This window comes from Schistocerca americana, chromosome 2, assembly GCF_021461395.2.
Source record: "Schistocerca americana isolate TAMUIC-IGC-003095 chromosome 2, iqSchAmer2.1, whole genome shotgun sequence".
In the NCBI taxonomy this organism is placed as follows: Eukaryota; Metazoa; Arthropoda; class Insecta; order Orthoptera; family Acrididae; genus Schistocerca; species Schistocerca americana.
In genome coordinates this window covers 1,057,747,656-1,057,761,092 of record NC_060120.1, presented here as the reverse complement: position 1 = coordinate 1,057,761,092, position 13,437 = coordinate 1,057,747,656, and the positions used below count along the sequence as shown (strand labels likewise).

The 13,437-nt window shown below is 43.3% G+C and overlaps 1 protein-coding gene across 2 annotated transcripts in view; it reads left to right on the top strand.

Moving 5' to 3' along the window:
• Positions 1 to 13,437, top strand: part of LOC124596469 (26S proteasome non-ATPase regulatory subunit 1) — a 357,823-nt gene that overhangs the window by 336,419 nt on the left and 7,967 nt on the right. The window contains exons 13-16 of one of the 2 annotated variants that reach the window (XM_047135609.1): positions 3,481 to 3,597; positions 10,111 to 10,213; positions 11,741 to 11,910; positions 11,999 to 12,196. In XM_047135609.1, the coding sequence (XP_046991565.1) occupies positions 3,481 to 3,597; positions 10,111 to 10,213; positions 11,741 to 11,910; positions 11,999 to 12,196 (588 nt within the window). Of the gene's footprint in view, positions 1 to 3,480; positions 3,598 to 10,110; positions 10,214 to 11,740; positions 11,911 to 11,998; positions 12,248 to 13,437 lie in introns of both variants that reach the window. The other variant, XM_047135608.1, reaches the window with a different exon arrangement.

Sequence of the window (13,437 nt, the reverse complement as noted above, 5' to 3'; positions counted from 1 at the left end):
GACTATGGATACCTTGTCTACTTCTGTGCACGGCCATCTATCTTACGCCGTCTAACTACAATCCACCATTTGGGGATCCGTCTCGCCACTGGTGACTTCCGTACCAACCCAGTTGAGAGTCTCTACGCAGAAGCCGGTGAACTACCACTGTATTGGCACGGCACCCTACTCAGTAGGTATGTCGGCTTTCTTCCATGCCAGGCCACCCAACCTTCGACCCTTTTCTTTTTTATGACATTCTTGACTGTCAGTACGAGATGTACGTTTCATCTCTGCGGCCTCCTGGTGTCCACTTTCATCACCTGGTTCAGCAGCTGCAGTTCACACTTCCTGCCACTTTCCGAATGGGGGAGAGCTCTTCACCACTTTGGCTTCAGGCACAGGTTTGTGTTCATTTTAACCTCAGCTCATTCCCGAAGGATTCGACTCCCGAGCTGACCGATTACTGCAAATTTCTCGAACTTTGCTCACAACTTGCCGATAGCATATTTTTGTACACTGATGATTCCAAGTCTGCCCATGGCGTTGGCTGTGCTTTTGTCGTTGGGGCTGATAAGTTTAAATACCGGCTTCTCGACCAGTGCACAATTTTTTACCGCAGAGCTTTTTGCCCTCTGTCAGACTGTTCACTATGTCTGGAGGCACTAGCTCACTTGCTGTGTGATCTGCTCTGACTCCCAGTGCCCTTTACATTCTGGATGATCCAGATCCAGTCCACCCTATTGTTCGACGGATCCGGCACTGTCTCCATTTGTTCCCGGGTGGGGGAGCCCAGGTGTCGTTCATGTGGGTTCCTGACCATGTTGGTGTGCCTGGGAATGACACTGCTGATCCTGCTGCCAAAGCCGCAGTCCATCTCAGTCGGCCCGCCTCTTACTCTGTTCCCTCACAAGATATTTGTACTTGTCTCTATCGGCGTATCATCTCACTTTGGCATGACCATTGGTGCTTCCTTCATGGGAACAAACTCAGAGGAGTCAAACCTCTCCCAACAGCCAGGTTGACTTCCTCCCGGCCGTCTCGCCATGAGGAAGTAATGTTAACTAAGTTGTGAATAGGGCACTGCCGCTTTAGTCACCGCCACTTGTTGAGTGGGGACCCTGCACCCAGCTGTCCTTTTTGTAGCCAGCCATTAACAGTCAGACATTTCCTGATCCTCTGCCCCTATTTTAGCCACTTATGTCTCACCAGGGTCTGGCTGCCACCCGTTTTGCCGGACATTTTAGTGGATAACGTGAGAGCTGTGGCTTCCATTTTACGTTTTTTAAAAAGCAGTGATATGACAAAAGAGATTTATTTCTACCTGGTGACTCCGGTGTCTTGTCGACGAATTTTAGATACTCTTCCGTAATGGTTTTTTACCCTCTCGGTCGCGGCATTCTATGGTTCTATACTGACCTTAGATGTTTTGCACCCTAAAACACCCCCCCCCCCCCCCCAAAAAAAAAAAAGAAAAAAAAAATTGACTCTAAATGACTTGTGTTTTATAGGAAACATTGTCGTGGTGCCTCCATTCTCTTCTTTGTTATCTTGCCTTTGTCTTATCCTAATCCATACTTTCTTGCATGTAGTCTCTTTGTATATAGATGGAGCCCACATGGATGGTGAACAGAACACCTAGCAGCAGCGAAAGTTAATTCTGCTTCTGATGTGCTGCTATATTTGCGAATTTGAGTTGGCTGTTAGTTACTTGGTAGCCACATTTTGAATGTGTGTGTTGAGGTCTTACATGCTGTGTGGAGGGAAAGGCTGTAATGTTGTGACTGCGCGCCTGTAATGTCCTGACTGCGCAACAGATAAAGAAAAAATGTCCAGTAAGTGAAATCGCTATTATGCAGAAGAGTATTATTGTACCAAGTGCACTATGGTCCCACACTGTATTTTTCTGGAGCTGAAATAAACAGTTCAGCTTCACCAGCATACTGGAACACTACTTCCCTATTTAAGAATAAAAGAAATGTGTTAAAACTAAAAGCTCTTGGTGGCTGTGCATACTTCAAATAGCACTGCATCAGAATCCTGTCGGGTGTGTTAATAACACTGCTTGTTCTCACAGGATGCAACCGTATCTAGTTTCTAGAAGTGTTTACTTGTTTTTGCCTGCAAAACTTGGCGAGAGTGAGTGTTCTTTAAGCTTGCAGGCAGAGTGTCAGTGATTCGTCTACTTGGAGCTTGAGGTTCTGTTTTACTTAGTCATGAACAACCTTTTGTCATAACTGAAATTGTGACAGGGAAAGAAAACTGATCTTTGAAACATTGTGGTATTGTTGACTTCTTTCATGTGATTATTGATGCCATTTAAGCAGCGTGATATTGAATTTTGTGTTAAGAAGGAAAACTCTGCTGCTGAAATCTATCTCAGCCTTGAGCATTCATATGGAGATGTGTGCATGGGCTGCCAGATGGGAAACGGCTGTGGATACTTCAAATAGCATTGCATCACGCCCTGTTGGGTGTGTTAATAACACTGTTTGTTCTCGCACTTGAAAGATGGCACTGAGGCATCAGAGATGAGTCTCGTAGCTGTCACCCTTCCCGCTGTACGTGCCAAGGAAAGATTTGTGAACAAAATCAAAACAAACTTTGCAATAGGACATAGTGCAGTGCCTGAGTTATTGTACCTGTGGTGTCCTAAGTATATTGACCAAATAAGGCAAAGTTCAGAGAAAAGGTGTCAGCCAAAGAAGGCATTCTACATGCACAGGCCACAGTGTAGAGTGCCCCCACACAAAATGCCAGGAGTCAACAGTATTGTAGAACAAACACCAACATTGTTTTGTATATGTTATTGGCAAAAATGTAATGTATTTTAGTACTTTACAGCAGTAACATAGTATAGATTTTATGCTATTTGACACCACTGGTTTATATAAAATATCCAAGTTGTATTAAAGGTTTTAAGATGCTTGTTGACAAACTGAAAATTTGAACTGGTTGTAAATGAGCAGCTCTTGGCAATCAAACTGTGATCTTTTCTTTAAACGATTAGGAACTGTGGGCCGCCATTTTCAACAAAATGTGTTAAGTGTACAAACAAATGGAAACTATATTGGAAGTGACAGAAAAATTAGAGCAATATGATGTACCATTTATGACTTGCCTAAAAATCTAAAAGTAATATTCATAACAGTGGGTTGCTGGTGACTTTCTTTATGATACACATAACATAAAATTTGAAATTACTTCTATTTTAGACAGTGTGTTGTGTGAAAACTGTGTTCACTGCAAACAGAAAATGCCTTTCTTCAAACTTACTTTTGAATATTTTGATGTTTTAGTGGGCTGCTCAACTCATTCTTTGAATAAAAATATTTCTTGTAGTACATACCTTGTTCAAGAGTGAAGACGCTTACTGTTCTCCACTTTTGAGATCATCTCCTTTATCTGATTATTTTTAGAATTGGCTACAGAAACAATTACTTTAATGTTCTTTTTGTAAGAGTGTATAATTGTGTATGTCATTGTGCTGTTTCACTATAGGAGGCAATAGCACTGATTGACCCTATGACGAATGACCCGGTAAACTTTGTGCGGCAAGGTGCGCTCATCGCATCTGCCATGATCCTCATCCAGCACTCTGAGCACACGTGTCCTAAGGTGAGTACAGTGTGTAAACTGCACATTATGCTGCCTAAGTAGGTCAATACTTCTGTGGCTTTCTGGGGCACATGATACAGCATTAACACACCTTGCGTAGATCAGCAGTTGAAATATTGCAGGCAATGGAAGTAGAGCTAAAATATAGAATGTAGTCGCCTGATGATGACCTGTGTGTCATTGGTTATCAGTTGGACTGTTGCCCAGATGAAAAATGTACCTCAGGGTACCTTCTGTTAGCTCATGCAAGACACACTTTTCTTTCTCACAATGACTGATATTAACCTGTCCAAAAATTACAAAGAAAAAGGCTATTGTTCTGGGACCTCCCCTCTGTGATGTGCGTGGTATAGGGTATGTATCAACATTCTGATCTTATCTGGCACTGTTTCACAAGAACATTACCATTATTCCCAAAGCATCTCTCTTAATTTTGTTGTAGATTACACTTACATGTCATCATGCTAATAGTGCACCTCTAAATTTGTGGAATGCACACAGTTACACCCACTTCATAAGGACTTAAAATACTGAAACAATATTTTGGAATAGTTTGCACTAGTGCCTTCCTTGAGGTTTTCGTTGTAGGTGCACCACTCTTCTCCTGAATACTGTTTGCCATTTACCTTCCCAGCAGATAGTCAATGTGTCCTCATTATTCCACATTATGTAGTATTGCCCCCACAGACGTATAATTTCCCCTTCTACTCCCCCCCCCCTCCCCCCCCCCTCCCCCCAAAAAAATCCCGCCAGGGGCTTTGCCTGTTTTATATTACTGTAACATATGGACATGTTTTAGTAACCACTCCAGGACATGCCAGTGGAACCTCAAGTTGACAGTATGCTGTGATGGGATGGATGGATGGATGTTACACCATAACACCCATTAATGGGTGATTCTTTGGGACACCTGCCGCACCTCAGTGTATCAGGCAGGAAGGGCACTGCACAGGTGGAATGTGTAGATCTCTGCTTGTTCAAGGGAACATGTGGATCCTCACAAGCATCAAAGGGAATCACTTGACAAGCATTGTACAAATCCCATCACAGTTAATTTGCTGAAAACCTTGCAGCCTTTCACATTGTTTGGGCAAAAGCTGGACACATCTGCCAGTCTTTGTGGAACCCATGCCAAGTAGAAGTAGCGGGACAAACTCAGTAGTGTATACACTCCCAGCAGTATTCTAGGTTGGGTCACATGAGTGCTTAGTTTACAATCACCTTTGTGGTATTGGTCGCTTTTTCTCAGTCTCTTGGCAAAAAACTGAAGTCTGCCGCTGCTTCACCTACAAACTGAATTTGTGATCATTCAGTTTCAAACTCCCTTAAATTGTTATACCAGTATTTGTATAAATTGATTGATTCCAGTTGTAACTTGTTGATACTGTAGTCATAGGGTACTCAATTTTTGCATTTTGTATAAGGTGCCAATCTTTGCACCACTTTGAAGTTATATCAAAATCAGAGTGGATATTTGTGCAGCTTCTTTGAGACAGTATTTCCAGTATTGTATACCCGGTCATTAATATGCAAAATGGACAGCAACAGTGTCAGTTCACTTCCCTGTGCCATGCCTGAAGTTATTTCTAGTTCTGACAGTGACCCTCCATCCTAGACAACATGCTGTGTCCTCTCTCCCAAAAAATTGTCGACCCAGTTACAAATTTCATTCACCATGATTATACTTAAATCAATAAAGTTGACTTCACACCAGTTGTTGTGCAAGCATAGCATCAACAAGGTTGGCCTCTTTGCAAACAGCCACACTTTGGTGTTGCAGCTATAACCACTCCTGGTTATAACATAACATTAAGTCTCATCCATAAAAATTGTCATGGATAGAACCATAGCCGACTGGAGCATTCTCTATTTGTTGAACACCTGTCTATCACAGGGTGGTAGCATTCCTGAGAGCAAGTTCCTAAGGCCAAAATTAATGCTTCCATATATTTTTTCACCAAATTAAATCCCCTACATTCTACAAACCCCCATCCTCAGTGATCTCGTTTATGAAAATACAATGAAATGATCGAAAAATGTTCAAAGGTGTGTGAAATGTTATGGGACTTAACTGCTAAGGTCATCAGTCCCTAACCTTACACACTACTTAACCTAAATTATCCTAAGGACAAACATACACATCCATGCCCGAGGGAGGACTCGAACCTTGGCCAGGATGAAATGATCAATTGTAATTGCAGTTAGAGATCCTCCATCCATTAACATATGGTTCGCCACTGTTAAAGGCTACCAATAAATCATCCAGAACATGCAGAAATAAACATTTCTTCACTTTCACTTGTCCTTTGTTTCCAAACCAAAATTGTAGATACACTACCAACCAATATAATAATGCCAACTACCATAGTTTTTGCCCTCTACAAGATTAACAGAAGAGGTGAAGCTTACTAATTCTTCCCAGTATGAACTAGCCAAAGGAATTGCTTAATAATGATGTAACTTAATTTGATCATTTGTTGGCAATACAAGTAGTCTGATCCTGCATATCAATTAAACATTCTCCCGTAATGGCCCTACCATCAAATTACCCATCTCTGGCTGCCACCTCTCCTTCCGCAATGGCCTCTACCTGTTCCACAAAGACCTCCACTTGTTCAAATTCCGCCAATCCTTAGTCCTGCAAAACCAATCAACCAAGCCTAAACCTCCTTGCAGTACCTTCTTTCTATCTGCAAGATTCTCCTGTTATGCAATCCCAAATTCCCAGAACCGATAACACACATTGAAACTTCTGCCCTGCAGGAACTTGAGCGACATGCATAACGCCACCTCAAAAAGCTCTCCTTCCTGCTCACTTCCTACTCCAGCCTTGGAGTACCACTGTCCACCACCTCCAGACCTCCCACACGCCCTCTCATAGCTGACAAACACTGTCTCGCAGACCTACTACACTTACCCCACCCTCCAAAACTCCCTCCCACCACAATACAGAAACGAGAACCTAAACAGACCCACAACACAGTCATGAACCTTTCTTCCAGAAGCCTTAGTCTCCACAGATATATCAGTCCTTTTCAAAGACCTCACATTTTGCCCCACTCCTAAATTGAATCACACAGGACTTGTTGAAGACCTCTCCTTCTCCCAGTCCCTACAGTGGAAACACTTGTTCACCACCAAACCTACCAATCAGACTCAAAATACTGAACCATTTGAACCTAGCTCAGTGCACTCCCCCATCCAACTGTGATCCACCCTCACTGCCCCAAACCACCCCCAGTTGACTTAACATAATTTCTTAACTTCAAACCTTGCCTCACCATCATTCCCCAAATCCCTCAACATGCAGACTAACCTTATATCTGCAGAAAGAGCCGCAGTCCACCATCTAAAGAATGATCCTGACCTTACAATCCCACCTGCAGACATAGGTTCCACCACTGTTGTTCTGAACTGCAAGGATTACATGGCAGAAGGTCTCCGCCAGCTTTCAGATAATTCCACCTACAAACCTTGCCAGTGACAACATTCCAGTAATTCAGCAGGATCTCCAGTCACTACTCAAATCCTTAGGCCCATTCCAGAATCTCTCCCCAGAGTCCATCTCTCTACTCACTCGTACCATTCCCTGCAGTTCTGCCTTCTACATCTTCCTAAATTCCATAATCTCTACTCTCGTAGACCAACACCTTCAACCTATTACCCGGAAATTACCATTGTATATAAAAGATACCTACCATTTCCTCCACCGACTCTCCACTGTTCCTGTCCCATTACCACATGGTGCCCTGCTCGTCACTGAAGATGCCACCTCCCTATACACTGACATTCTCAATGCCCATGACCTTACTACTATTGAACACTACCTTTCCCAACGCCCGACGGATTCCAAACCAACAACCTCCTTCCTCGTTGCCATGACCAAGTACATCCTCTCCCACAATTACTTCTCCTTTGAAGGCATTGCCTACAAACAAATCCGGGGTGCTGCTACGGGCACACGCATGGTGCCATCTTATGCCAACCTATTCATGGGCCATCTAGAGGAATCCTTCTTAAAAATCCAGTACCTTAAACCCCTCACCTGCTTCAGATTCATTGATGACATCTTTGCTATCTGGATCGCTTCCTCCATAACCTCAGTAACTTCTCCCCCATTTGCTTCACGTGGTCCCACTCAACCTAATAAGCCACCTTCCTAGATGTTGAACTCCACCTTGAAGATGGCTACATCAGTACCTCCATCCATATCAAACCTACAAACCACCGGCAATTCCTCCAGTTCGACAACTGCTGCTCATTCCACACTAAGAGTTCCATCTGTACAACCTAGCCACCCATGGGCGTCACATCTGCAGTGATGAGCAGTCACTTTTGAAATATGCTGAGGGTCTCACTGAAGTCTTCATTGACTGTAATTATCCTCCCAACCTTGTACAAAAACAAATCTCCCATGCCTTATCTTTTCAGTCTCCCATAACCTCCCAAAGTCCCATCGTTCAGCCACAGAAGAGCATTCCCCTCAAAACTCGGTACCAGCCATGACTGGAGCAACTGAATTACATTCTCTGCCAGAGTTTCAATTACCTCTCATCATGCCCTAAAATGAGAAATGTCCTGCCCACTATACTTCCCACCCCTCCTACAGTGGTATTCCGCTGTCCACCAAACCTACACAATATACTTGTCCATGTTTACACAACCCCTGCTCCCAATCACATACCTCATGGCTCATACCCCTGTAATAGACCGAGATGCAAGACCTGTCCCATACATCCTCCTAGCACCACCTACTCCAGTCCGCTAACTAACATCACCTATCCCATCAAAGGCAGGGCTACCTGTGAAACCAGTCATGTGGTCTACAAGCTAAGCTGCAACAGCTGTGCTGCATTCTATGTAGGCATGACAACCAACAAGCTGTCTGTCCGCATGAATGGTCACTGACAAACTGTGACCAAGAAACAAGTGGATCACCCTGTTGCTGAACACACTGCCAAAGATTATATCCTTCATTTCAATGTCTGCTTCACAGCTTGTGTCATATCCTTCCCACCAACACCAGGTTTTTTGAATTGTGCAGGTGGGAACTTTTCCTGCAATACATCCTATGTTCCCGTAACCCTCCTGGCCTCAACCTTCATTAGTTGCTGTCCTTGCCCACCCAGACCCTTCCCTGCTCTAATTCCAGCATTACACAGGCTTCATTCCATCACCACACCCAGTCTTTTTATTTGTTTCTCTCTATTTCTCTTCTTTTCCGCTACTTCCTCTCCTCCTCTCCCCTGCTCTCCGCCTAACCTTCCCCCTCCCCACCAAGCCTCCTCCTACCCCCACCCAGTCGCCACTCCTATTATGCACTGGTGCTGCTGCTCGCAGTGTGGTTTCAGTTGCCTGAGACTGCAGTTATGTGTTCAAGTAGTGTTTGCGTGCGCGTGTGTGTTTGCGCGTGCGCGCGCACTTGTGTGTGTGTGTGTGTGCGTGTGTAAGTTTTAAGTGTGAAAGTCTTTTTGTTGTCACTCAGCATCTCTGCTATATGGTGAGTAGCAACTGTCCTCCTCATAATATTGTTCACAGATACTTTGTGCTCCATTCAGTGGCTGTTCCCTTTATAATTTTCATACAATGAATTCCATGCCATTTTTTGAACAGGGACTTTTTTTTAAGAAAAGAAATGGGGAGGTTAGCTGAGTTGTTTGCCATTTTTCTAGCATTGTGCATTTTGGCTGACATTTGTTGTAGGTATGCAAATAGTGTACATGGAGGCAAGTACCTTTGTGCTTCAGAAGCTCTATGCTAAGACTGAGGCAGTCATGGCCAGAGTTAAGAGTCCCACACAGTACCATCATGAATAAAATGCAACATTCATCTTTTCTATTTACAATGGGAACAAGCAGAAGAGGATATATTACTTCAAAAATTATGCTTTTTTTGAACTGCACAGATGAGACTTACCCTTACAACACATTCTCCACTCCTGAAATTATCTTGGCCTTGATCTACAGTAACCTACTGTCTCCACTCACTCCACCCAACAGTTTGCAGCCCATCTGCCCTATCACCTTCTCCATATTCTTCTCCCCTCACCTCCTTTGTGTGCCAGTGCATCTACCCATCTTAATTATCCTTTCCTGCTCCTCTCATTTTTTTGCTCCCCCTTCTGCTTCCCTGTCTCTCAGCCTCCTGATGCTGTGCCTATTGACAGTCTAGTTCCTGCATGCTCTGCCAGAAAGTGCTGTTCTTTCCCCTCACCTATACCCTGCTATCCCTTCTACCTCCCCTTCTCCTTCACCACCCTTTCCAGGTTGCTGCTTCTGTTCTACAAGACAGTTGCATTCCAGTCGAAGGTGCTGGAATTGGTCATGTATGGACAAGATGTGCTTGCTAGTTTGAATGAATGTGTATGTACCCTTTTCTTATGAAAGCTTTGGCCAAAATCTAATGTGTAGCTGCCTGTCTTCAACTCAATGTGTCATCTTTACAGTGAGTAGGAATCTATTTTCCCCTTATATTATTGATATTCCAACATGGAATACTTTTTTGTTGTTTCAGGTCAAAGACTTTCGCGCACTATATGCTAAGGTCATTGTCGACAAGCATGAAGATGTCATGGCGAAATTTGGTGCTATTCTTGCCCAAGGAATAATCGATGCTGGTAAGTATTTTCATATTATACAGTGTTAAAATTTAATGTATTTGTTGGTGACAAAATATTTTGTCATTATACAGGGTGATTCAAAAAGAATACCACAACTTTAAAAACGTGTATTTAATGAAAGAAACATAATATAACCTTCTGTTATACATCATTACAAAGAGTATTTAAAAAGGTTTTTTTTTTTTCACTCAAAAACAAGTTCAGAGATGATCAACATGGCCCTCTCCAGACACTCGAGCAATATCAACTCGATACTCCAACTCGTTCCACACTCTCTGTAGCATATCAGGCGTAACAGTTTGGATAGCTGCTGTTATTTCTCGTTTCAAATCATCAATGGTGGCTGGGAGAGGTGGCCGAAACACCATATCCTTAACATACCCCCATAAGAAAAAATCGCGGTTTGCAGCTCTCTGCTAGCTCTGAGAGTCGATTTTCCTGGGCTGCGAACAAATGCTTCTGGATGCTTACTACATTTTCATCACTCGTTCTCGGCCGTCCAGAACTTTTCCCTTTGCACAAACACCCATTCTCTGTAAACTGTTTATACCAACGTTTAATACACCACCTATCAGGAGGTTTAACACCATACTTCGTTCGAAATGCACGCTGAACAACTGTCGTCGATTCACTTCTGCCGTACTCAATAACACAAAAAGCTTTCTGTTGAGCGGTCGCCATCTTAGCATCAACTGACGCTGACACCTAGTCAACAGCGCCTCAAGCGAACAAATGTACAACTGAATGAAACTTTATAGCTCCCTTAATTCGCCGACAGATAGTGCTTAGCTCTGCCTTTTGTCGTTGCAGAGTTTTAAATTCCTAAAGTTGTGGTATTCTTTTTTAATCACCCTGTATAACAGTATTATTTTGCATGTTTGATAACTCAAAAGGTTTGTCGCATTTTCCTGTTAATGTTTTTTCTGAGGCAGTTATGCAGATCTTGGCTAACTCACTTCCATTTTCTACAATCATTTGCATCAGAGGGATGCTTCGATGGGTAGCACATTAAGAGCAAAATGCAGACTTTTCAACTATTTCTGTGTCTGGAGAGAGTGTGGACAGATATAACCTTCTTGGCTTGATTTGATTATGGGGTGTTTGTTAACTCCGAAATGAGGTTTCAGAGGTTGTTAGTGAGCCACTAGAGGTGAGCTGAGCTGTCTTTAGATACAGGAAAGGCTCGTAGAACTATTTTGTACCACTATTTGGCAGGAATTCCTTGTATTGAATACACAATGCTTGCTAAAAATTGTCGCTACATTTTAGGTGGCTGGTAAAACTTGTCTGCCAGGTGTAAAACACAAGATTAATGTATTTTGTTTCATACAAAATAGAGCTTACCGTTACCATTTTGTAATGCTGTGACATCTGACATAGGCCTCCGAGGCAGTCTTATGTTATTTACCCAGTAGTCTTCACTAACTATTCGTTGCTCCTGGCTCATTGTGCACATGTATGTTAATGGTTTTTTATTGTTGAGTGAGGTAATTGTCGGTGGACTCAGGTACTCGGCTTTCACAGGTGGGCGCAATGTGACGGTGTCTCTGCAGTCACGCACGGGCCACACAAACATGCTGGCTGTGGTGGGTGTGCTGGTGTTCACACAATACTGGTACTGGTTTCCACTGGCACACTGCCTTGCACTCGCCTTCTCACCCACCTGCCTCATTGCACTCAACGCTCAGCTCAAGGTGAGATCACCAGCACCGATGCTGCAAACACCGTAGCTGCTGCTACCTGTTCTTCTGTCTGACTGTAACTCTGTCTCTCTCTCCCCAGATGCCCAAGATGGAATTCCGCTCGAATGCTCGGCCATCACTGTTTGCATATCCGCCCCCACTGGAAGAGAAGAAGCGTGAAGAGCGTGAGAAGGTGACAACAGCCGTACTGAGCATCGCAGCCAGGGCGCGTCGCCGGCACCGTGAGACTGCTGCTACTGCTGCTGCCACTACGTCCACCGCTGAAAAGATGGAAGTGGTCAGTAGCGCCGCCCCTGCTGCTCGCATCCCGACGTCCTTCTCCCTCAAGGTGGCGCACATTTCTAGACCATCAATATCTGCTACACCTAGTCACATAATGGCAACATTCTCTTGATTTTCTCACCGCATTAGTGTAAATGGTTGCTCAAGCATTTGACCTACATCAGTTGTCATCAATGTTGAATCTAAAGTACCGGAATGGCGCTGGTCGGGCAGTCTTCTCCGGATTGTGACGTAATAGGGAGTTATCGAAAGCTCGCTTTGCTGTTTGTTTCTGAAGTGGTAAGAAAATGAATGTTATTTCATGTGTAGTGAATGTTGGCAAGTGGAGAGCTTGGCATCCTTTCTTCTATACTGCCTGCAGCAACAAGTTCCAGGAAAGATATTTACAAACGCTTAGCTACCACAGTGGCTACAATCTCTATTTTTGATTTTCCATACTCCTCTTGCTTGACTGTAGAAAGTGCCAGTTTTGGGCTGCCTTAAAAAAGTTTCTCTCTCTTGGGTGTGGAGAACTTCGTCACAACAATCCTTTAGCCATGTTGAATGTCATCAATGTTAACACTTTTCCATCTGCACTTCTTGTAGAAATTTATTCGCTTGGCGCCGGCAACACTAATTCGGATTACTTGGCTTGGCACCGGCTGCTCGTCACCTTTCTGTTGATGACAAGCTTCAAACACATTGACTTTTGCATGCTTTAATTTTTCTGGAAATCCTCTATTTTGCCGTATCGTTCCACAAACAAGGAAAAAAAGCACATATTGTCCACATTTACACTGTTTTGCAGTACAGATACCATGATAAATGAGGATATGCAGTCACATGAAATGTGATTACTCTTTGATGATGGAATGCTGTATTCAATGGGTCCCTGATACCAAACTACTCAGAAAATATTTGAATAATGATAATTAAAACCAACAGCTGTATTGTAATCCAATGTCATGTATTAAAAATATGCTACCAATTTCGATGCCAAAAAGGGTCGTCTCGGACCCCTAGCATAATCTGCCATCAGGCTATGAATCATATTGACAAAGACCAACAAAGTCTTCAAATGGAAACAGTGTAACTTATTAAGCATGTATGCCAGTATGTGCAACCAATAAAGACCTTGTCGGTTGTACATGTTGGCATACATGCGTAATAAGTCACACTGCCAGTGTCGTCTGACCATTGAACTTGTTACTGCTATGAAGATTCAGAATAAAGTTTATTTTGGTCCTGCTGCTCACA